Source organism: Haliaeetus albicilla, chromosome 12 (genome assembly GCF_947461875.1).
Source record: "Haliaeetus albicilla chromosome 12, bHalAlb1.1, whole genome shotgun sequence".
NCBI classification, from domain to species: domain Eukaryota; kingdom Metazoa; phylum Chordata; class Aves; order Accipitriformes; family Accipitridae; genus Haliaeetus; species Haliaeetus albicilla.
Genome location: NC_091494.1, coordinates 36,159,289 through 36,182,717, shown reverse-complemented (window position 1 = coordinate 36,182,717; position 23,429 = coordinate 36,159,289). Strand labels below are relative to the sequence as shown.

Genomic DNA, 23,429 nt, shown 5'->3' with positions numbered 1-23,429 from the left:
ATCTGCCTTCATGTTAATCACAAATAGGCAGGTAGGTTTTGTAACTGATCTATACCCTTGTTTCCTTCCACTAAGAGCCAAAGGATCTTGGACTCCTGTAAACCCAGAAGCGCAGATTTCAGTCTCTGCAGCACTGCACGGACAAAGCCCTTTTCCAGAGATGCAGAGGGTCTTGCTCAGGTCCCCCCAAAACCCCTCAGGGTTTTGCTCTCAGGAGCAGGACTGTACGTGGTGCTTCCCAGCTGGGGAAGGGAGCAGGGGGCTGTGCAGCTGCACAGCACCTCGCGCCAGTCCCTCGCTGCCTCGGGGTAACGCGGGGCTCAGGCAAGCGGTTTCCTCCCTTGGGGTCTGTGCGGGGAGATCTGGCAACGTGAGGTTTTCCCACCCGTCCCTGGAGCAGGTCGTCCTCTGGCCCTTCCTTGCCCCCCAAACATTGCTGTGAAAAGCTGAGGGACGGGAGAGGTTCTTGCATAACTAGATCTTGCTTTTCTCAAATGAGGGCTCCGTAACTTCAGCTCACCGTTGGAGGAACAATAACCTGCTCCGAGAAACTTCTATAATCTCCTCAATGAGAGCGCATTAACCTCAGGCAGATTTTGTTACACTTTCTATGAGGCGAATCCTCATTTGCTGTTTTGGGGTGCCTTTGCTCAGAGACTCCTGTGGTCCCGGTTACCTCCATGGGGAGCTAACACAGATCTCTGGGTGTTGGAAGAGACCTACTGGCAACTTAAAATCTAACTGAAGCACCCACGGTGTAGATGTGCCAGAGGAGTTAAAACATCTTTGCAAGGTTGTGTACATCACAGTTTGCAGAGAGGTCAGGAAATTCAAGGTTAGTGCTCGCTGCAATCCCATTACCGAGTAATACTAATTTGGCTCTGCCCCAGGCTCCTTTTCTCTTTCCCTGACTTTCTCCACAGCGGGTCAGTGGAGACAAGAGAGCGCTCTGCTCGGGCAGCACAGGAGCCTTTGGATCAAAGCAGGAACATTAATAACATTAATTGCAGATTCATCCCCGTGAAGAGAGATGTGGTGGCGTGACAGCCCCCCCCAAAAAAGGGGAATTCAGCGCTCTCCTTGTGGAGCCTGCGAAGCGATCGAAGCCGCAGGATCTGCTGTTGTAAAACGAGGTAGACCTTACTCGGTTGTTGCGTTCCTGTCGGGATTATCAGCGGTCGGTTTTTCGTGGGGTGGTGTGTGACGGGTGACACGAGTGGACGTGACCCCCACTGATCTCCGGAGCGATCTCTGTCCTTTCCCCGCGCCGTTTCACGCAGAAGGCCGCAGAGCAGACGCCGAACTTCTGACAGCCCGGCTGACACCCCCACGCACACCGGGGGCGGTGGGAGAGGCTGCCCGCCGCCCGGGGGGAGCCTCGAACCCGCGGCCCTCCGAGTGCCGGTGCCGGTGCCCAGGCGGCGGGGCGCTCCGGGCCGGCAGGGGGCGCGCTCGTCCCCGCGGCTGGCGGGCCCCGCGCGGACGTGGACGCGGAAGTGGGTGGCGGGGCCGGGCCCAGCCGCCCCCGCCCGGCCCGACCCGACCCGCGGCCCCTTGTTACCGGCCCTCGGAGGAGCCCGACGACGGTGCCGGCGGCCATGTCGCGGGGCGGCGGGAAGGGACCGAGCCTGAAGGACAAACTGGACGGCAACGAGCTGGACTTGAGCCTCTGCGACCTCAACGAGGTGCCGGTCCGGGAGCTGGTGAGCGTCCGGCCCGCGGGCCGCCCGGCGGGGCCGGGGCCGGGGCCGCGGCCCCGGGGCCGGCTCTGCCAGCTCGGTCCTTGGGAAGGGGGGTGCGCAGGGGAGCCAGGTGTGCTGGAGGTGTTTGTGACCTGGCCTGCGGGTGTTTAAAACGGCGGAGGGGAGGGTGTATGAGCCGCTGCTCACAGCTCTCGGGATCCCTGCTGCCTTTAGAGCCAGAAACCGATCAAGATATGACGCCGCTGCTCACATCTATCTGGGGATCTGTACTGCCTTTAGACCCAGAGAGCAGTCAAGATACGACGTGACCTCGGAGGCAGTGGCGGGGGGGGGTGGACAGACTGACGCGGGAGAAACCGCAGAGACTTGAGGCAAAGCTAGCAGGTGTCAGGAGGGTACGGGTGTACCCCGGTGTTGATTTAGTGCTTTTTTCTCTTTCAGGCCGCTCTTCCAAAAGCTACTATATTGGATTTGTCCTGTAACAACCTCATTTCCTTGCCGGTAAGGTGCTAGAGAGCCTTTGTGGGGATGAGTCTGCTGGGAAGTATTTAGAAAAGATAACTAGTGCTTCAGTAAAGGTTCATCGGGAGGTTTGGAACTGGCACTTTCCTCCTCCTGGGGTGGCTGAATGACTCTGCTGTCAGTGATGGGTCGGTACTGGTGGTAGTTTTGGCTGAGGCAGGAGAGAGAAGAGGCTTGCACTGCCTGGAGATCGCAGTATCTCCCTGCCAGAGGATCCCCCCGTGAACACAGACCAGTTTCAGCAACAGTGGAGACTCGGGGTTGTTTCTGTTGTATTGCCACACATCACCTTGTCAGTCTTGTCTGTCTTATCCATCCCATTGTTTTCCACCCCCATCTTCCGAGGCAAAGGAGGAGAGTGATTTTTCCTCCACCACAGTTCTGGGGTAAGTTAAGGATTTGTGTCTTTATGTAAGGTGCAGGCTATCTCCACGTACTCCCTGCTGAGGTTCCTCCATAAAGGTGCTGACAAGCTTTTCCTGGGTTTTGTTTATGTTTGGGTTTTAGTCAGACTTCTGCAGTTTGATGCATCTGGTGAAACTGGATTTGAGTAAAAATCGGCTTCAACAGCTGCCCTTGGACTTTGGCCGCCTGGTCAATCTGCAGCACCTGGACCTTCTGAACAACCGTTTAGTCACCCTGCCAGTCAGCTTTGCACAGCTCAAGGTAAAACTGTTTGCTGGGCAGTTATGTAAAGCTTTGGGATGCAGCCCAGGGTCTTGTGATCCTTCTCAAGTTGATTTCTCTGGTAAAGCATCCATCCTGCTGACTACCCATTCCAAAATTCAGCTGGCTCTGCACCACAGCTCAGTGGAAATTCTTTCACATCTATCGAAAACGTCTCTGCTCAAGCTCTCTGCTTGTCTTCCGTACCTGTTTCATTTATGTGGAAACCAAGTAGTTTGCTTCTGCTTTGGATCTCTTAAATAATCACAAGACTACTGTGCTCTTACAGCCTCCCCTTTATCGTTCCTTTCTGCAGAACCTGAAGTGGCTGGATCTGAAGGACAATCCCCTGGATCCCGTCCTGGCTAAAGTAGCAGGGGACTGTCTGGATGAAAAGCAGTGTAAACAGGCTGCTGTCAAGGTAAGGAATCTGCTTTTATTCTTTTTTTTCCTTACTTGGCTTTGTCAGCAGTGGTTTTTCCCTCTTTTTGCTCAGCAAGCTGGGTGGCTGCTGCAGCAGCGTGAAGTTTCTTCAGCCAGTGAGGTGCAGGTTCACTGCACACTTCCCTGCTTCTGTGCCTGTAGAAAGCAAACACTGGGCTGAGTAGGATTCTCTTCCAGTAATGGAGTTAAGAGAGGACTAAATGCTGATTGCTAAGAAGTGGGGCATAATCAGACAAAATAACCCATGTCTAGGCTTATAGTCCAGAGTACAAAAATCTCTGGAGAAGTTCTGGCAAACTGTAGGCTCATGTAAACAGAAGTGTTCTGTGATCCTCTCTATTGGCTAGCACCAGTTTGCCATGTTTGTATTTTAACGGAAAGATCTGTTTCTTAACTGCAAAGATGCATGCGGGAAGCTGCGAGCTGTCTTTCTCTTCAGAGCCATACCTGTAGGGGTAGGTCAGGGTTGGTGGTCAGCCCCAGCTACGCTCCAGCTGTTCTGTTTTGAACTGACTGTGCAATGAGCCTTCTGCAGAGACCTCAGGGTGTTTTCTTGGACCTTGAAGGTGCTGCAGCACATGAAAGCGATCCAGTCTGAGCAGGATCGACAACGGCAGCGGAAGCTCCAAGCAGAGCGAGGTAAGCACAAAGAGCCCTCACGTGCTGTCGGCTGAGGACTGTTCTTGATCTCTCTTACACGCCCAGACATACTGATTGCCATCTAACAAATTGCCATCTAACAAATACTTGTAACTATCAAAATCCTGGGGGCTCAGGGAGTAGTAGGGTAGAAGGGCTGGAGGAAGAAAGATAGTGGGGGATAACTATGCAATTTGTTGCCTGAATAACAGTTAGATCTCTAGACGGAACATGCTGTAGGTTACCTATAAAAAATATGAAAGAACAGCACAAGGTTTATTTTAGGGGAAGCCTAATACTGAGGGAGCAAAGTGCAAGGTGTGTAATATTTAAAAGAAAAGAAAAGAAAAAAAAAAAAGGTGGTTATTGGATTGGTTTCCTCATTCCAATTGGGAACAGATTGGCAGGTAATAAGAAAGAAGGCAATGACAACCCTTTACATAAAAGGAAAAAACTTCCTATTAATCCCCAGAAATGGAGAAGAAGCGTGAAGCAGAACAACGAGCAAAGGAGGCTCAAGAGAGGGAACTGAGGAAGCGAGAGAAGGCAGAAGAAAAGGAGCGCAGAAGGCGGGAGTATGATGCTCAGAAAGCTGCAAAACAGGAGATGGAAAAGAAAACTAAAAAAGAAACAGTGCAGGCCCGAAGTAAGTAGCATCCATTTTGGGTGGGATTGCATCGGATTTCATCTTCATCACATTTCGATGCTGCCAGATTTGCTTTTATGCAGCCCAGGTACTGGGAGATGGTGGGAGTGGGGAGGGAACTGGTAAGACTTTTAATAAGCTCTACTGCTGTGCCCTTTTCCCCTTTGTCTCTGTTCCTGATGAACTGCTGAGCTACAAGATTCGGAAAGTTCTTCGACTGTTCCTAAGGAGAACTTCCCTCCACTCATTTCTTTTTAAGTGTACTGAACTATATGTGCAAAACCAGATCTTGTGCAACACAGAGGTGCTTTATACCCTCTTCACTGCTGCCCATGAAACTAAATCTGAAACTTTTCATCCTGAACAGTTAGATCCTGCGCATCTACTGATTAATCAGAGTTAAGTGATGAAAATTCACAACAAAAGACAACTGCAGCACAGGCTAACATACATTACCTGAACAGCTTGTTTCTGAATGTAGACTGTTAAAGATATTTCATTAATTCCTCGCCTTCTCTGTCTTGTGAATGTTCTCGTTACAGAGCCCGCCTCCAGTTCTCGTCCCCCTCAGCCACCCCGGCACAAGCACTCCTGGTCGCGGTCGGTGCTGCGGGTCCTGCTCTTCGTGCTGCTGTGCGTCCTCTGTACTTTGGCCGCCTGCAAGCTGACAGAGCTGCAACACCAACCTCTGTGCGTCAGCGTGAACACTCTCTACGAGGACGTGTTAGCCGCTCTGCAAAACCACAAAACCCTGCAAAATATGCTACAACAGAACTCGCAGCAGTGATTGTCCTGGATGGGCACTTGCTTCGTCAGCATCTCCCTCCACCATCTATGCAGCCAGAATTCCTATGGAATTGTGTTCTGATGAAACTGCTTTTAATCAGGCAGCATTGGTTTGCTGGTCCACTCCACACAGAGCAGTTATTGTTCAGATCATCTTTGCTGTGCATGTTTCGCAGTTGGCCTGTAACTCCCATTATTTGCCCACTTTACCTTAAAGTTGTTAACACCTCTTACCTCCAAGGGCTGTTTACCTAGATTGTGAGACACAGAAAGCTGCCAATCTATAGGAGTGGGAAAAACCGGCCCTTGCCTAGCTATAGCTCTGTCCTGGAGGTAGAAGGTTTTTAATACATATCCATTCCTTGCTGTCATTTCTATTTGTGCTGAAATTGGTGATATGGCTGTATGGGAATAATACATTAAGGCCCACTCCAGGACCAATTACAAGTGTGTAGGATGGCTGCGCATCCATATGTTGGAGCGAAGAAGCTGATGTACTATTGAAAGGAGCTGAAAATTTTCAATACAACAGTTTTCGCAGCAATTTGTCTGAACTGGATGTTTATATTGCTAATGCAGTTTTAATTTTAATTAGGTCCTTTAGAAACAGCCAAAAATGATTACTGAGGACACTTAATTTTAACCAGCTACTGCCAACAAAGCGGCGACAGCTTAGAAAGGGCTTCTGGCCAGTCTGCAGGCTGGTTTTGTGTGCGCAACAAGAGGAGGGTGTCCGAAACCCACGGACAGACAGCGGGCGAGTTGGCTGCCAGTTGCCACCTGCAGCAGTGGCACACAGCACTGGGTGGCACTGTGGCAGCGTCACGCGCTGAAGGTGGGTGGGCAGGCAGAAGAGGGCTTCGCCTTGGGGCTCTTGGGAAGGCTGGGAGGTTTGGAGGCTTGCACCTAGAGAAGAAAACTCGCCTGTACAAAGGACTATGAATTATTTATAATTTCCTTACAGAGAAAACCAAACAGAAGTTTGTCACATCCTGAAGGGCTTTGCGAGTACTAAAATGAAGTGTACACGTAATGCTGTTAGGTGCAGGTTGCAGAGAATATCCATACACTACCAACTCCACTAAGACATCCTACATTAGCCACCAGAATCGCTCCCTCTCTTCTAATACCAGGGATGATTGCTGATAGGAGCAGTGCCACGAGGAAATAATGTATAGCATTTCATGCCGAGGTCATCACTGAAGCAGTAAGCCTTCCCACTTCTGTAACCTAATGATAAGACTGTGGTTCCCCACATACCACACAGAAAAAAGTGACAGCATGAATATCAGATAAAAGGAAGGAAAGGCTGCCTATCTCTGGCTTAGCAGTACATGTGTTTCCCGAGCTTCCTTGAAACAGCTTTAGGCTTTGCTTTTGGTATCTAACTCATCACATTCTTTAAAAGGTCCTTGCTTACTATCCAGAAACGTTCAGAGAAACAGCAAACAACATTCAAAGCAACATTTCCTCTCTGCAGACATTCCTGCCAGTGTCTGGCAGGAGTCTGCTACTTTGCCATCTAGGAGAGTGCTGCTTAAGTTTGCAAATGCCAGGCTAATAAGATTTATCAATTCAGGTCAGAAGCGCGCCACTGGCCAGGCGAGGACTCCTGCTGAATGCCTGAAGCTAGCGTAGCGGGCAGGTATTTTTTCATTCGAGGCAGCACGGTTCCAAAGGGTAACTTCCACACACTGGATGCAGTTTAATTCACTCTCGGCACACATCTCGGGAAGCGCTGCTGTCGCTTGCGTGCACACAAGTGCTCATGGCTTCGTGGACAGGCAAACATGTTCCCCAATCTAATTAAAAGAAAGCTTTTTCTGCCAACTGTTTAGACCTCATAATTCCAGTGCATGTAATCAGATTTCAAGACCCTCTGTAGATTAAGCCGTCTGGAGACTGAATCAGGGCAGTCTAAATTTATATCTGAAAATTAGTCTTACTCATTCCCATCTGCCACAGCGGAAAACTGAGTGTCTATTTTGTGAGGTAAAGTTCTTCCACCTCACTAGAGCAGGTGCTGGGTGCTGGGGGGGGCAGCACCATGTTGCTTTAGCATTAGGATTTTTCACACTGGAGAGAGAACTACCTGCAGTTTAGGATAGCAGTAGAAAGTATTCCTTTCAACAGATCACATATCTGTCTGTATTCAAGACAGCTTGTTAAGAAGCAAAGATTATTATTATTCAAAAATATTTATTTTCTAGGAAGACAAATAAAAGCAACTATCAGTACTATAAGCCATGTCCAACTTATGCTCTTAGGGAAGATGTTCACTATCTTTCTTGTGTAAACTCCAGCCACTCAGCAATTTTATCCAACCTCCTGCTACAATAAAGTCTAAATGTCTTTTAAGTCTTTAAGCTAGGATCAGTGACTGTATTTGGTATCTAAGCACTTCTTTCCAGAAGGAAGCTGAATACCTAGACCAGGCAAACAGTAAAATCCTCATTCCCTGGGGCTACCGAGTGGAATCCAAATAGAGATCAGGATTGTGGGAAGTCATCTGCAGATAGATTCGTCGGGAGAGTTCTGGTCCGATCCGCCGGGAGGTGGCTGTTGCACCATCACCGTGGCACACGGGGATATTAGCCAGCATGTTTTCCTGCTCCTGCTCTGAGGAGCATCTGTTATAGGCCTAAAAGCAACACAAAGGAACAGTATCATCCATTTGCATCCATTGCTCAAAAAACATAATCAAAGCTATGCACCTGTGACTGCTCTACCCTTTCACAATGTACGCTCATTTTTCACCTGGTCTCTTCTCAGATCTCGTTTGTGAGCTTACAGGCTGATGCAGAACCAATACTGCTCCCTCAGTACTCTGCTCTGTAAAGCCAAAGCAATGGGTGCCAGGGAATTGGTTCCTTCATTGCCTCACTAAACAGCTCATACAGAATCATTGTGTCAAATTTAATACCAGTTAAATGATTTCTTCCACTCCTTACATTAGCTGGCTGGCTGGACACAGTACTCGGCATTCCCGAGGCATCCTCACCTGGTTCAGAAGCTGAGGAGAAGGGTAGGCAGACACAATAGCCTCAGCCATCTTGAGGCTAACACGGTTAAATTGTTGTATCTGCCTCTTCCAAACTTCCAAGAGACCCTTCCCGGAAGGATCCACCTTCACCCCTCTGCACCACCCCTTCTCTAAGTAGAAGGAGAACCCTGTCTTCTCTCGCTCTCGCCTAGGGAGAACAAAGGATGGGAAAGAAAATGAGACAATGAGGCTATGAAGAAAATCCTATCACTGCATCTGTTGTCACATAGCCAGAGAGAGAAGACAGAGAGCCATTTCTCACTTTGTGCTGTTATAGACACCATTGGTATCAAAGTAGATGCTAAAAATTTGACCCTATTTTCTTTACATGCATTACCAATTCCCTTGTTTAAGACCCAGATTTCCTACTGAAAAAGAAACAATCCTGTACTCAGGAGCAATCCTGACACAAGCCAATGCGCATACAAAGTGGTAAACAAGAATTCACTTTCTGACTGTCAACCATAATAAAACACTTTTATATGTCATTTTTAACGACATCTCATCTCGTCTCATGGCTGAGATGTAAAATACAGCATCTGCTGTGATAGGAATGCTAGGACTGTGTGAGACTGCACACGATGGTTTTCTTAGCTATTGCTAACACACTGCTGTCCTTCCTTATCAACGGAAGCAGCTAAACGGTTCACCCTCCGTAACGTCTCTCTTGGTTACATACTGAAGAAGAAAAGCTGGTGCTGTAAGAGCCCAATCCTCCTTGCATTCCCTTCCCACTCCTAAAATCAGACTGAGAACAAGACCTTTGCTTGATGTTAAGTGAAACTCCAACGTGAAATCAGGGTCTGTCCTCACCCCTCCCCAGGCAGGACCTCAGTTTCCAAGAACTAACCCTGCGTTGAAGGAGCTGCACTAGCAGCTGCTCTGTGTCGCCGGTCCCTTTAAAAACCATTATACTGGGTTGTACTGAAGTGCAGCCGCGTACCTGCTATTCCCTCCCAGAAACTGTGACAGTGCAGCCTCTCCAAAGAAGGTATGACCAAACCTCATCTGCTTACTCACTTAAATGGTGCTTCAGCTACAGCTTTTGTGAACATAGTGGCAAATTCTCCGAGGTCCTCCCAGCTCTCAAAAAAGCTGACTTGGACTTGTTTGCACAGCTGCAGATCCACCAAGGCCTGTAAACATCATTGGAAACAACAAATGCAACAATTAATCTTGGCACATCAAATCCCACTCTTGTCTGAAACAAAAAAGGGTCACAACATCTTGCTATAGGACAAGAACATCCACCCTCTCCCCATTTTGGGAACAGTTAATTTAAGGCACTTAAGTATTTAGGGGCAGCCTGTCTCCTGCCTGTTAATACCAGTTTAGCACCATTTCAGCTCCCACAGCTCTCAGTGGCAGACTCTCATTACAGGTGGGTCACCCAGCCCAGGGCAGCACTGATGTGCTTTGCCAGCAGGCCACAGAGGGTGAGAGATGCTGACTGAGACTGACATCAGAATCAAGGTGAACAAGACATGTCAGTCCATGGGAGAGGAGGTGTGTACACGAGCAGTGGGGAACTGAACCCCAAGAGCTCGGTCCACAGACACACAGACTAACGAAGGCTGAATCCCCCCATCCAAGAAAGTGTATGATTGCATCAAATGTTCAAACAATGGCAGACAACAAGAGATGATGGCTGCATGCCTGTTTTAAAGCTACTCACTTCTTCCATGTCCATTCTAGTTATCTCCAGGCCTGAATCCTTAACTTGCTTTTTTCTCCATTTTCTCTGTTCCTCTTCTTGTTTTCTACTCACTGCTGCCTGTCGCAGTCTCTTTTTTGGCTGAACTCTGAGAGACCTAAGAAGAGTAATGTAAGACTGGGAGTTCATGCTCTTCCCCAGGTATTTCCCATTGGTCACTGTGGTGACAGGCTGGATGGACCTTTGCTTCTGTTTCTCTATAACAAATAGTGGAGCAGTTCTGGGTGGGAATTCTTCTTATGCTCCAGTCATTGCTAGAAGGAATTAATGTAAACACCTATGGCATTTTTCAAGGCCAGAGACAACACGAAATATTTGGAGGGAAAAAAGTTTAACCTGAAGTAATTTTCTACTCCAACTGCTGCCAGTGCCAGAATTTTCCCAGGCATTTTCTCCATTACGTGAGCTACATAGGTCTGTAGGGTCTCCTTTTCTCCTTCTGTACGGCCCTGCGCTTCCTGCAAAGATCAACGGAAAAAAAGAGTTAAACCATTCTGAGGCACACATGCAAGTGCAGCAAGCTATGGCTCTGATTCTGCAGCTGGGTCTGCAGATGAAAAAGTCTGTCCAGGGGCAAGCAGGCAACACTTGTTCTGGTACAAAGTTACAGCAGAAAGGAATAAAAAATAATCCCACTTGGTCTGACAATGTTACCTCTTCAAAAATCTGTGAAAAATTGTAACTAGGAAAGAAAGCTTGTCAGAACTTTGTATTACACAGCCCTAGTGGTTTTGATCCATTAATGGCTTCTAAAACCAGGTTTCTGGTTTACTGAAACGATGGCTCCATCCCACATCAAAACCTTCCTGCTGTGAAGAGGGATGACAAACACCACAGCAAGGCATGTTTGAGAGCACAAAAGTCATAAGCACTCTTACTTGTTTGTAGTTGTGAACCATGGACAAAAACTCCTCCAAGCGAAGCAGAACCAGGACATTTGGTTCTTCTGCCCATTCATCTCCTTCTTCCATCTGTCCAGATATGAAAACAAACAGCCAGACCAAGAGTCTGTTTATAATTCACTCAAACCAGTGCTCCCACTCAGACTTCTGAGGCAGGGAGAAGATTAGAGGGTGTTTACTTGGGTTGCTAAATACAATTACTAATGAGTGCAAATAACAGAGGAAGAAAAGGATAAGAACATTGAGATTTTGCTCACACACCTGAGATGACACAGTCTTTCTCCTCCAGGTGATGCTGCAGGGAACAGCCTGATTCTCAACCACACAGGAGTAATTTGCAGCCTGCAAAGCACTAAGGATCTGTCCACCACCTTCTACCTGTAAGAGAACTGAAATTGGTGCATGGGTCAGGCCTCCACAGAGAGGAGACAACAGCCATTATAAGGCAGATGCAGGCTGTGAGGACAAGCACCTGGATCTAGCACCACTGTTATGTATTTCTGGCACTCCCCGGGTCGCTGAGCTTTCAGCATCTTGGCAAGGGCTCTCTTCCTCTCTTTTTCCTGCTCCTGCTGCCTCCTCCGTGCTTCTCGCTCCTTCCTCCTCTGCCACACAGCCTGGCAGATTACCTCCTTCTCCTTCTGACTGTATTTTGGCTTCTTGGGAGAGGCGGATGTTTCTGGGCTTGCTCCGCTTACCAGGGGCCTACGAGGGTGGTCTGCAGAGTCAGACTGAGAGGCTGGCAGCGGGCACAAGGAGGGCCACTCAGCACCACGCGTGCCATTTTGGCTGCCACAAGACACATCTCCAGTCGACACCAGGGCTTCCTTCGGCCCTCTGCTGCCAGGTGCCAACAGGTCACCCCTAGCACGAAGGCCAGCATCCCCACCGCCCGGCTGAGGGGGCTTAGAAACCGCCTCCCTCTTTGCTTTCATCCTCCTCTTCATCCTCTCAGACAGAGGGACGACCTCCTCCACCTCCTCCTCCTCATCTTCGCTCCCACTGCTCAGCACCACAACCGCCCCTGCCTCCCTATGTGGCTTGGGAGCAGAAGATGAGGACAGCCGGTGACCCAACTTGCCGGGGGGCCGCGCCGACGGCGAGTGCTGCAACAGGAAGGCTAAAGGAGGCAGCTCCTCCTTATCGCTCTCCTCAGACCTCGGCTCGCTCTCTGCCATCTCGCATTCCCCTGAGGTAAAGCCCCCGGGCGCCTGAGGGAAGAGCGGGACGGGCGCCTGGCTGAGGGGAAGCTCGCGCTCGCGGTGGTTGGTCCAAAGGCGCGCGCGGCTGGCGGCGGTTGGCCCGAACGCGCGCGCACGCGCGCGTTCGGGCCAACCGCCGCCAGCCGCGCGCGCTCCGCCCCTCCCACCGGATGAGGAAGAGGCGTTAGGGAAAATGGCGGCGGTGAGGCGGCTGTGTGAGTGAAGGGTTATCGTCATCTCCAGCTTCACCTTCTGCGTGGGGGTCCGGCCGTAGGGTGGGAGGCTGAGCTCGGGAGGGGGTGCCCCGGGGAAGGTCCCTGCCGGTAGTTCGGGGTCGAGGTGTTCGCCTTTACCTCAGGCCGCGGCTCGGGGTAGGGACCTCTAGGGATAGGGACTGCATAACCTCTCTGTGCTGCTGCTTGGTTGCCCTCATAGTGAAAAAAACCTCATCTTTGGAAAAACAGTATTCGTGTGCGATAGGTAGAGACTAAACAGCGAGGGGTGCTGCTCTCTCCTTGCGCAGTGCAATAGTCGGGAGGCTTTAAAAATACCCTTTTTTTTTTTTTTTTAATCTAGTAGTTACAGGCAGAAATATCCTCACGGCTTCTTTGGTGGGACGTCAGAATTGTGAAGTTTTCCCACTGATTTCCAGCGTGACTTCAGTCAATTACAAACTCTGTCTCAGTCTGGATAATCACTTTTCCCTGCATGTCTGATGCTTTGAGGGTTTTTTGTTGTTGTTAGCAAGCTGCTTTCATGCAACACAAAATGTAGCCCTGGAATCACCCCGTTGGAGTTTTTTTTATAAAAGTTAATTGGACTATAACATTGTAGAATTTGCATAAATGAAACTGTAACTATTGTTCATCTTTGCCTACCTCCCTGTAGTTTGTCAAGTCTCAGAGCCTTTCTTTTACTTAATGGGTAAGCTCCTGAAATTAATGGCTCTTTGTAGAGCAATTACACTTTTCCCAACAATATTTCCAGCTCACTGAGTATCTATGGTAATTTAATTAAGATTAAATTAATCCAGTGGTTTTACTCAGGTTAAGGAAATGAGAATGTTATGATAACCACTCTTCTGTACTAACCTGCTGCTTAAGAGGCTAAATAGAGGGATTCAGAAAAATTGGATTTGCCTGCTAACTGCATGGAAGGAGCTATTGAAGAGCTTTTTAAGAACTAATTATAGCTCAGTCATTTTTAACAGAGAGAAGTTCATGAGAGGGTCAGCTTTCTTGATAAGAAAACGTGTGTGTTTTCTGTCAGTGTCTTTTGTTTGCTTAAGGAAGTAGTTTGTGGTATGAATGATATTTTGTGTTCCAGAGAAAATCAGTGTCTGTAACAACTGATTTTATTTTCTCTTTCCCTTGACTTGTCCTGATTATAACACAAGGATTTGCACAAAATGGTTCAATTAGCATGTTCAGGATAGCAATTCTATATATGCTTATATATTGTCCTGAATTGGAGTCTTTTCATTTGTAGGATTTCAATATATTACTGTGTAAGTAAATGCTATTCGATCGAAGGGGAAACTGAAACAGATCACACCTTGTCTTTTTTCAAAGCAATATAAGGCCAATCCACAGCAACCGGTAATGTCTGTACCACGTTTTACAAGGCCTTGCTGAAACAGGAATTTGTGTATGTCCTTTAACATTGTTGCCAAGGGTTTTATTCCTTGCTGGGTGGCAGCAGTACTTGAGATGTGGCCTCTCTGCAGGGGATGGACTTAGGCCATGGTGGTCTAATTATGATTTATCTTTGAAGTAGTTTTTTTCCCTCAGAGCTTGCTTTTGTATTTAGTTTTAAAGCCTGTATTAACTGACATCCTTTACATCTGAAAAAAGAAAGTGTGTGTATTAGTTTTTTTCAGCTGACATTTTTGTTATTCTTGCTCCCAACTTAGTTCTAACTACTCCCCAAACAAGCCTGGTTGCCATCAGATGTGCTTCTAAGAAAACTGGGGGCAGCTCAAAAAACCTAGGTGGCCGCAGCCCTGGGAAGCGCTACGGATACAAAAAAGTAGAAGGTAGGTCTGAGTATCTGCTGAGTCTTCCTTGCGTTTTGTTGGGTTCTTCACAGCTTCTCCCCTGGTATGGGTGTCAGTTGTTGAGCATTTCAGTGGGAGGTGGCCAAGGGCACTCTTCCAAGAGAAAGGAAAGGGGAGGTTCAGTGAAACCTCATGATCAAGGATAGCTGGTGGGAGGGCAGGGTGAGTCAGCCTCCCTCCCAGATGGGCCCGCAAGCAGCCAGCTGAAATTGCCTACAGAAAATGTACTTTGATGCTAACTTTGCCTCTCTGGAGTGCCTGGGAGGAGGGTACGCTGTGGGACACCTAATAACTTAAGTGCACTTTCCCCCCACGCTGTGTTGAAAAGCTGGGCATTTTAGATGTTTACAAGGGGGAGAATTATGAGGATTAGCAGGAGCCAAAGTACAGATTCTTGCAGCTGAGCACTTAATAATTACTAGCTTTGCTGATGAAAACATAGTGATGTAAAAGGTAATAAAACAAATGCCTTCAACAACCAGAAAATGCCTTGTACCCTAGAAGTAACCTTTTCAAAGACTAGAATTGCTTTTTTACCATTGTATATGAATTGCCCTTTATTTCCTGCTAACAGCATTTTTCTTTAGATGCTTTTAGCGTTTGAAGTAATTTTTCCTTAGAAAATTCCCACAGAAAGCTGTGCTTTGTAAGTCCTGGAACCATTTGTGTTCTGCCAGGGCTTTGGGGAGCTCCATTTCCCTGCAATCTGACTCTGTCACTCTATTGCAGGTGCATTTGTGCATGCAGGCAACATTTTAGCTACACAGCGGTTGATACGCTGGCATCCAGGGGCTCACGTAAGTTGTTTTCTATCTCTTCCTTGGTTCTCAGATAACAGCAGCCCACAACAGAGTCACATGCTCAGTGTCTCCTCTCTTTCAAGCTCATTCTTAATGCTCTTCCCTATATTCTATATAATCCTGGAATTGGGTTTCATTACCTGATATTTCTTAGTCACAGAGCCTGCTCAGAGTCACACCTGTGACTCAGGAAAGGTCTGGAAGTTATGGATATCCCAAAACACCTCTGTAACCTGACTGGGTGCTTGTGCTTCAGGGTGGAATGAGTATCTCCTCCCTTGTAAGGAGCACCATTGTATACTGATAGCTGGATGCAAGTAGTGTGGTTTTATTTTAAAATACAAAGCAACAGATGCTGTTGAAGCTAGGATATCAAATGAAGCAGACCAATGATCAGATCTGCTTTAGTGGTGGACCTCCAGCCTTTCCTTTCTAACACTCTTCATCCTTTTCCAGGTGGGGATGGGCCGTAACAAGACACTCTACGCCCTGGAGGATGGGATTGTGAGATACACCAAAGAGGTCTATATACCCCTGCCCCGCAGCAGTGAGAGCAGGGAAGTGATCTGTCATCTACCCAAAGGGGCAATTCTTTATAAAACCTTTATCAATGTTATCCCTACCACAGAAGTAGGAAGCTTTAAACTGGTCACCATGCTCTGAGCCTCCTGTATCACACAGGGTCAGATGGGAAGGAGCGGCTGGGACAGACCACTACAGCTGGACTGGCATCTGAGGTCAAGAATATTCTAGCTCTGAAGATACCAGTTTAGGACTTTGTTTTCTTGCGCCTAAAGCACATGTGGCCAGTGTTCGGGCACTGGAATCACCTGCCAGTATTTGTAAGAGTGTTTAATAAATGCTGTGGGGCCACTAAAGGTCTTGACTGTTCATAGAAAGTGTTACTTATGTTCCTGTAGTATCTGGAGCCACCTTCCTCTGGAGAACCTGTTCTGTTGTGCCACTGGATGAGTTCTCTCTACAATCACTCTGATGTCAGTACTTGTCCCACCAGTAATTCCTTCTATCTATTTTTTACTCATTTTTTAGACATTGTTATATTTGTATCTCAATTCAAAATACTGCAGAACAGATCCTTTTCCACGTGGCACTGAACTCTGCATCCCAGGCAGCTAGATTTTTCCTTCTATCATGTAACTCACCTCTACCTGAAAGCGTTCCATTTACTAGTCACGTGAGGCAAGTTCACATTCGTAAAGCTAACTCATGACTAATGTTAGAGTGCTTCGTAAGATGCACAAGTCTGGGGTGGTATTTGAAGCTCCGTAGCTGGAGGTGTATCATAAAGCCATAATCCAGAAGACTTTTCCTTTTGTCTTCCCTGAGTCATTCTGTGACATTTTCAAGCTTACATCACTCAAAAAGAAGGAGCCCAAATGCCCTGTGGCCAAACTGATCTCATTTTATCTGAAGTTTGTAAACAATTTGAAACATTGGCTCTGCAGTAGAAAACAGGTTATCAAAATTGGTGGTGTGAGGGCACCAGTGTTGACATTATTAGGTTGTCTGCTCTGCAGAAGACAACTAGGTAACCTGGGTCAGGCACACATGTCCACTTTTGCTTTATGCTCTTCATGGAGACCACAAGCTATTTTGTCCTGTCCTTTCCCAGCTTGCATATCCCATCACACGGTTCATCTCGCTGGTCCGTATTTGCATACAGCAGGCAATAAAACCCCTGGAACCTCTCCAAATCTTTATCTGAAGTCCATACAAAATTGCTCTTGGTCACAGAGGACCATTGCTGCAAGAGCACACAGCAATGCTCTGATGTGGATTTGTTCTGCTCACAGCTGAGGATTCCCACCTGATAGCCAATACACCAATAAAGTAAAACATTTTATAACCTAAGAAATAAGTGAAGTAGCACAACACAACCGCTGTCTGAGGTCTGATCCTTGGTACGGCTGGCAGTGCTTGCCTCACAGAGGTATGATACACGCCAGCTGCCTGGAGGAGCTCTGGCTGAGCAGACCTTCACCTTGGCTTTGCCCCTTGTGTAGAAACAAGCAGCTGGTCCGTCACCTTTGGTAACAGTACATTTGCCAGAGAAGAGCAAACAGACATCCCTGGCTGCTCTGCTCAGAGCTCAATACCTGGCAGTGGCTCTGTGGTTGTCCCTGTGCTGCAGGAGGGACATGTCTGCTGGCTGGGTTCTGACTTCTCTATGTCTCTGCTGATTGCGAATCTGGGTGAAGGTCTGATGTTTGGCTGTTCCCTGCAGACGAGAACGATGTCACAGGCACTTTTGTCGCTGACACCAAGGGAGGAAGCAGTACGCTGAGGCCGAGGCCTTACACGGCTGTGTTTCGCTGAGTTTGGTAGCTGAGAGGGGCCTGGAAAGGGTCTGGCACACCACGTCTGTCCAAGGTCTCTGAGCTTATTACTGTTCCTGAGAAAGCTGGGGGATGCCTCAGAGCATGCTCATAGGGAGGCGGCATCTATTGAGGAGAGAGGAAGAGCATTACAGCTGATCAGAAATAACCAGGAGATTATCCCACCTCTTCTTACAGAGCAGATGACAAGGCTCACAACAACCACCAGCCTGAAATTAAATTCCTGCGGTCCTCAGAGCAGCAAAAGCTGCTGGTGAGATGAACACCTGGAAGATGGGTGCTGAGCACCGGTTTGCAACACGGTAGGGCAGCAATCCACTGGATAGGCACATTCCCCCACTCCCCCCTCACAGTGTCTGTGCCAGGTTCCCGCTCTTCCCTGTTCCCTTTCAAGGACTTGTCACTACTTGTCACAAGGCCAGAAAAGACTCGCTATTGTTAAAAGAGGACTGTCATTTGCTTTCCTTTGACCAAAGATCAATTACTGGGATTTATACAAGCACCTACAAACCAGGCTTTCTACCCAGGTTTTGGTAGCGAGTGTCACTGCACAGCAGCAAGAGGAATGTCTGGGATGTTGTTAAGTTTATTTTGGCAGAGCTGGGCTAGCTTTCTCCCCATAACAAGTGGCAGGAGTGACACAGGGATGTTGTGGAAGAGCTCCCGCTGCAGTTACTCAACGACTTGCCTTATTCTCCCATGCCCTTGGTGCTCTGGTTTCAGGGCAGGTACCATTATTTACAGCTCCGAATACCCAGGGGCAAGTGCTGACTACGCCAGACTTCACGGTACAGCTTTAAGACCTCAAAATCCAAGTAAATTGGTGAACCTTTAGTGCTCTACTCAGAGTTTCAAATGTTTCTGTTCTGCTTTAGTTAATGAGGTCTCTTTGTTCAACAGGAGTCTCTTGGGACACTGCCACAGGACCTAGTTGGCAGATGCACTCGCTTTTCTCTGTTCTATTGCAGGAATAAAAAACTTAAATGTCATAACAGGCAAACCTCCTGCTCATAAATAAGCCATAAACACTTCAAGGTAATAGCGATGGGCCTCCCAGAGGTGTCCTGCAGGGAGAAGGGAGCAAGAAACTGTGGAAGCCTCACAGATCTAAAAATAACATTCCCAGCTTGGACTTGTACCAAGCAAGATCATCCAAAGGGCCTGCCCTTTCATCAGCAGCTCTGCCCTGCCTCCCAGCACAGGCATTTCTGCAAACGCACCGGGAGAGATCGATCATTAACCAGCACAGATGTACACCAAAGGAGCCTTCTGATACACTTTGTGCCCTTCCCAGAGATAAAGGCTATCAGAGAAAGGCAATCGCAGTGAACAGTGTCCTTAACTACTGCAAATTGCTGAAGCAAGACCCAGATATGGACCGGAGGGGGGACTGCCCCCAGCCCTCTGCCAGCACCCTTGTGCAGGGAAGGGAGAGCTCACCTCCTGGGAAGACTCTGCCCACAGCCCAAACCTGTCGGCAATCATCTGATGGATTTCCCGCTGGCGATCTTTCTTCCGCACGCTCTCGTAGCTTGGCAAGCGGGGCTGCTCCCAGGAAGGGAGTTGGTAGCTGCTGGGGGGTCCAACGCAGAATAGCTCGTCTCCCTAGAAATGCCCGGCCCAGAGGAGAAAGGTCAGTGTGGTGGTGGCTTTCTTCACTGGAAGTTCATGGCCTGGTGCCACTTCGAATTACTTCAGGGTTCAAAGTTGTGGGTGCCCTTCCTTGAATGCTGAGAGAGGAAATGCTCCCTCCCAGGAGGTAATTACACCATGACCTGCTTTGCAAGATCCCAAGTCCCGAGGGATCTGCCTGGCACTTCATGCCCAAACACCTCAGGGCACCGTGGTGTCCTCTGCAGTATCCCCGCCCCCAGGTTTTTACATACAGGCAGCACTTCCCAAAGTTGCTCCTGCTGTCCAGCACCTTCTCCCTATGCCCCAGGAGCCCACCAGGTCCCCATAACCACAATCTCTTCCCAAAGCCCATCAGGATCTTTGCTACGATTTCCCACCCAGCTCCCATCAGGGACCCAGCCATCACCTGCATGCCAGGGTTCTCAGCAGCGCTCTCCAGCCGTGACGCTCCGCACTGGGGACCCACCAGGCGCTGGCTGCTGCTGAAGTAGGGCGGGGGACAGTCCTGCAACGAGGGGTGAGGGGAGGAGGACATGAGCAAAGCCGAAATCCCTCACATCCCGCCTGGCAGCGAGCAGAGCTCAGCCAGCTCACGGGGCACAGCCTGGGAAGCAGGACTCTGGGCTGGGGCGAGAGCCGCTACCTCTGCCCATTTGGCTCATGTGGCTCTTGCCGCTGGCAGCCAACCTCTGCCTGCCCGTTTACTGACACTGACAGCTCGGGCACATCCTCACCGGGCAGCACAGGGCCCGCTCTAAGGGCCTGAGCCAGCTGGCACCGCTACACAGCGCAGCTGGAAGGATGGCAGCCCGGGCCCGGGGCAGGGTTTCATTCAGACTCAGCAGAACCATGTCTCTTTGGGGGACCAAACCCAGCTATTGGGCTAGTGTAGATAAGAGCTCTGTCACGTGCTCAGGGTTACAGAATGTGTAAACTTATCTACCGAGGTAGTCATTTCAGGATAACGTAGCAAGCAAATCTGCAGAGCAATAGCTGCTCTGTTCCTGAGCAGTCTTGCTCCAGTTAAGCTCAATTCTCTGTCAAGGTGTTAAGCAACAGCGAGCAGAGATCCCTCTCAAGGAGAGCAGCCCCTTGAGCCACAGCCAGGACTCAAGCCATGGGCCGTTCCTTGCTCTCAGAAAAGCCCCATCTCTGCCAGCAGAAAACAGCCCAGAGACTTTCAGAGCAACCAGGGATCCACAGGGAGGACTATGAATGACAGATTTACTTTTGCTCTTAACAACGGAGGAACCATTTGTCTCTGCCCTACAGCACAATTACAGAAGCTGCAGGAAACTAGGCTGGCTGGGGGTGCAACTGTTTGTTTTAATGACTGATTAGTAAAACCAGTACGACTATACCTGCTTGAAATCTGCCTCACACCACTACAACTGCTTCACTTTTTCCGATGGAAATACATCCTATATACGTTCCTTTTCCACATATAGTTCTTTGCATCCACATCCATCTGTCCACACAGCCCTTTGCTAAAGGCAAGGTGCCTTCTCCTTTAACCACCCACCCGAGAGCCAGGCCCAAGCACAGCAAAGGCTCTGCAGCTCATGGCTCATCCCGCACTGCCTCGGGCGGCAGCTCTGCAGGGCGAGGCGCACAGCACCAGAGCCCTCTCCCCCACGTGTGCCACGGACAGGCATTGGGGAGGAAGAGGGGAAAAGAGCAGAGGCATCAAAGCAGGCAGGGGACACCAGCAGCACAGCCCATTTCTGCTGGGGACTTCCCAGCCTGCACTGGACTATTAGATTTGCCTTTCATGGCACAAGTCTCTCTGTCCCCTGCTAGCCAAGGCTGGACGTCCCCTCTTCTCCCAGGGGCTCTGGAGCAGTACCCGCAGCCATCCCCTCGACAGCCATCCCTGCAGCTTTGGAGGCTGAGCTTTCCCCAGGCAGCCACCACCAGAAAGGCAACGCTGGCTGAGCACCCTGCTCTTTTTCCATCATTAGCTTCCCCACTTAAAAGCCAGCCCCAGGAAATTACAAACGCGAGCAAAAGGGCTTTGTGTCTCTCTGTTCCGCGCCCAGGAGCTGTGCACAAGAAAGCCAGTTGCGGGGGATGCGAGCACTAGCGAGTGGCTTTGTCTGCCATCGCCCAAAGCTTCCAGCCCCCTTCCCCGCTGGGCCCCTTCCCTGTAAAGCGGAGCCCGACCCCACACACGACTGTGCTGGTGGACACCTCTCCTGAGCTGCGTGGGGAGCTGGGGAACCTGCTAGTCTTGGGCCTTGGAGATATTATCCCCAACAGCACAGCCAGGCAGGGTTGAGTGGATGGATCTCTGGGGTAGAGTGGGAACAAGGAGGAGGCAGAGCCTGGCTCTGCTCGGAGCTCCCAGGTCCATCAGTGAAGCCAGCCAGGCTGCAGGAGGGGAACGCAGCGATGCAGCCTCGCAGACCCCAGCACAGAGGAACAAGAGCACAGGGGGGTGGCCGGGCAGGAGGGAGGACACTCACATACTGGCTGGGGGTCTGGAAGAAGCGGCAGGAGCAGAGGAATTGGCAGCACATGGGGTCCCGGTGGTACAGGAGCAGCAGTAGGATGAGGATTGCCACGATGAAGACGGAGGTGGATACCGCTGCCAGGAGAAGGGAAAAGAGGCGAATGAGCCGGTGGCCCTCCTTGCTGCTTCCCCCCTTCACCCTCTGGGTCCCTCGGCAAAGAGCAGCTTGGAAAAGCCCCAGAGAAGCCGGGTCCATCCGCTGCTCGTCCCGAGGACACCGAAAGCCCGGTTGTGCCCAACATCTCTCTCTCCCTATGAGACTAGGAACAAGCCGCAGAGCCAGAGGAGCTCAGCCCCCTCCCGGACCCAAAGCAACCCCCGGGCCCCTCCAGCAGGGACCAGCCCCCGCGGGGACCGGGCCCCCGGCACCCCCCTGCCCTCCCGCCCGGGGCCGGGGCTCTCGGCTCACACTCGGCACCTCGGCAGGGTGCCGGTTCGCCGGCGCTCCGGCTTGCCAGGAACCCGCGGCTCCCACCCAGCCCACGCTCCGCTCCGCGGAGCCCACCCGGTACCGCCGACCGCTCCCGCCGCTCCGCCCAGGTCTCCAGCCCCGGGAGCCAGCGGGACCCCGGAGAAGGACCGGGGGCTGCAGCGACCGCTCCCGCCGAGCCGGGGAGAGTCGTCTCGCCGGCACAGCCTGAGGCCGCTCCGGGAGGCGACGGCAGAGGCTGATCCCGCACGGCGGCGGCGGCGGCGACCGCCCCCGCCCGGCCCCGCCGGAGCCCCCGCCCGCCACTCACTCGCGGCGATGACGATGGCCAGGACGTTACTGTCCATGGCCGCGCCGGCGGCCGCCGTGTGCGCCGAGGCCTCGCTGGGGTGCGCCATCCCGCCGCCGCCGCCCGCCACCGGCAGCCCCTGCCCGCTGCCCGCGCCCCATCGGCCGGCGGGGCGGGGCCGGGAGGGGCGGGGCCGGGCCGGGAGGGGCGGAGCCGGACGCAGAGCGCGGCCGCCGCCGTCCCGGGTGCGGCCCCGCCCCGCCGGCTCCCCATTGGCCGCCGCGCCGCCCTCCCCCTCCGCCCCATTGGTCGCAGGCGGGACCGGCTACATTCGGCGGACGGAGGGCGGTGGTGCCGCCGGTTGCCGTGGCGACGCGGCGCGGCGGGACTCGATCCGGCGCAGCGCTCTCCCGGCCCGGCGGGCTCCCGTTCGCTCCCCTCCGGAGACGAGCGACCCCCGCTGGATCACAGGCCCGGGTGCGGGTGTCCGCGGGTGTCTCAGCCCCAGGCGACCCCGTGCCGGGGTTACCGGAGCCGGGCGCCGCGGCCAGGCCGGGCGTCGGTGCCCGGTCCCGCACGGCGCTGCCCGGGCTCGGGTCAGCGGGCAGGGAACAGCCCCAGCGCGGCCCCGCTCCTGGGGAGGGAGAGCTGGGCTGGGCTGCGGGAGGCTCCCAGCCCTCGCCCTTCGCTCCAGCCCTGCAGGCAGCAGGCGGTGCCCATTCATTAGCTAATTAACGTTTTAACGCAAGCGCAACGTCAACGCTAAGTAACGGGAGCAGGCAGTATCCGCGGGGCGCCCGCTGCCAGCGCCGGCCTCTGCACGGAGAACCGGCAGGCAGCTCCCGCTGCTCTGCGGGTGAAAACACGGCTCGTAACCGGGCTCCAGCCCCCAGCGCGCCCCGGAGCTCTCACCCCCCGGCCACGGGCTAAGAAAACCCCTCGGCTTGGCTTCGTTTGAGTCACACACCACCCAAGTGAGAGCAAGCCCACCCCTGCCCCAGCACCGCGTGGCCCTGGTGCCCAGGACGGATTTACACCCTCCAGAGAGGGGCAGGTGAAGGCAAAGCTCCCCCCCCGCCCCTT

The 23,429-nt window shown here is 51.2% G+C and overlaps 4 protein-coding genes across 4 annotated transcripts; 2 read left to right on the top strand and 2 right to left on the bottom strand.

Annotated features, from left to right (window-relative positions):
• Positions 1-1,477: 1,477 nt before the first annotated feature.
• On the top strand, positions 1,478-5,950 carry LRRC59 (leucine rich repeat containing 59). Its single transcript, XM_069799138.1, has 7 exons — positions 1,478-1,703; positions 2,145-2,204; positions 2,733-2,891; positions 3,208-3,312; positions 3,902-3,974; positions 4,447-4,620; positions 5,163-5,950. The coding sequence occupies exons 1-7, from the start codon at positions 1,599-1,601 to the stop codon at positions 5,405-5,407; spliced, it is 921 nt and encodes a 306-aa protein (XP_069655239.1). The 5' UTR covers positions 1,478-1,598; the 3' UTR covers positions 5,408-5,950.
• A 1,635-nt stretch (positions 5,951-7,585) lies between these two features.
• EME1 (essential meiotic structure-specific endonuclease 1) lies at positions 7,586-12,335 on the bottom strand. Its single transcript, XM_009922397.2, has 8 exons — positions 11,538-12,335; positions 11,327-11,454; positions 11,042-11,134; positions 10,500-10,621; positions 10,125-10,260; positions 9,470-9,585; positions 8,408-8,597; positions 7,586-8,047 (listed from the first exon to the last, which is right to left on the bottom strand). Exons 1-8 carry the CDS (start codon positions 12,241-12,243, stop codon positions 7,871-7,873), a joined length of 1,668 nt encoding a protein of 555 aa, XP_009920699.2. The 5' UTR covers positions 12,244-12,335; the 3' UTR covers positions 7,586-7,870.
• Positions 12,336-12,402: 67 nt separating this feature from the next.
• MRPL27 (mitochondrial ribosomal protein L27) lies at positions 12,403-16,001 on the top strand. Its single transcript, XM_069799140.1, has 4 exons — positions 12,403-12,482; positions 14,180-14,302; positions 15,053-15,120; positions 15,580-16,001. The coding sequence occupies exons 1-4, from the start codon at positions 12,461-12,463 to the stop codon at positions 15,784-15,786; spliced, it is 420 nt and encodes a 139-aa protein (XP_069655241.1). The 5' UTR covers positions 12,403-12,460; the 3' UTR covers positions 15,787-16,001.
• A 527-nt stretch (positions 16,002-16,528) lies between these two features.
• LOC104318431 (uncharacterized) lies at positions 16,529-22,523 on the bottom strand. Its single transcript, XM_069799139.1, has 6 exons — positions 22,368-22,523; positions 21,581-21,702; positions 19,522-19,620; positions 18,921-19,085; positions 17,443-17,585; positions 16,529-17,362 (listed from the first exon to the last, which is right to left on the bottom strand). The coding sequence occupies exons 1-6, from the start codon at positions 22,453-22,455 to the stop codon at positions 17,227-17,229; spliced, it is 753 nt and encodes a 250-aa protein (XP_069655240.1). The 5' UTR covers positions 22,456-22,523; the 3' UTR covers positions 16,529-17,226.
• Between the last annotated feature and the right edge of the window lie 906 nt (positions 22,524-23,429).

Excerpts from the sequence above, each read along its gene's own strand:
- MRPL27 (XM_069799140.1), top strand. The coding sequence starts at position 12,461 with ATGGCGGCGGTGAGGCGGCTGT. Across the intron at positions 14,303-15,052 it reads CGGATACAAAAAAGTAGAAG|GTGCATTTGTGCATGCAGGC; the intron begins GTAGGTCTGAGT and ends ACTCTATTGCAG. Across the intron at positions 15,121-15,579 it reads GCTGGCATCCAGGGGCTCAC|GTGGGGATGGGCCGTAACAA; the intron begins GTAAGTTGTTTT and ends ATCCTTTTCCAG.
- LRRC59 (XM_069799138.1), top strand. The coding sequence starts at position 1,599 with ATGTCGCGGGGCGGCGGGAAGGGACCGAGCCTGAAGGACAAACTGGAC. Across the intron at positions 1,704-2,144 it reads AGGTGCCGGTCCGGGAGCTG|GCCGCTCTTCCAAAAGCTAC; the intron begins GTGAGCGTCCGG and ends TTTCTCTTTCAG. Across the intron at positions 2,892-3,207 it reads TCAGCTTTGCACAGCTCAAG|AACCTGAAGTGGCTGGATCT; the intron begins GTAAAACTGTTT and ends TCCTTTCTGCAG.
- LOC104318431 (XM_069799139.1), bottom strand. The coding sequence starts at position 22,455 with ATGGCGCACCCCAGCGAGGCCTCGGCGCACACGGCGGCCGCCGGCGCG. Across the intron at positions 19,621-21,580 it reads TCCAGACCCCCAGCCAGTAT|GACTGTCCCCCGCCCTACTT; the intron begins GTGAGTGTCCTC and ends CCCTCGTTGCAG. Across the intron at positions 17,586-18,920 it reads GGGCAGAGTCTTCCCAGGAG|ATGCCGCCTCCCTATGAGCA; the intron begins GTGAGCTCTCCC and ends TCTCCTCAATAG.
- EME1 (XM_009922397.2), bottom strand. The coding sequence starts at position 12,243 with ATGGCAGAGAGCGAGCCGAGGTCTGAGGAGAGCGATAAGGAGGAGCTG. Across the intron at positions 11,455-11,537 it reads AACAGTGGTGCTAGATCCAG|TTCTCTTACAGGTAGAAGGT; the intron begins GTGCTTGTCCTC and ends CACCAATTTCAG. Across the intron at positions 8,598-9,469 it reads GTAGCTGAAGCACCATTTAA|GCGAGAGCGAGAGAAGACAG; the intron begins GTGAGTAAGCAG and ends TGTTCTCCCTAG.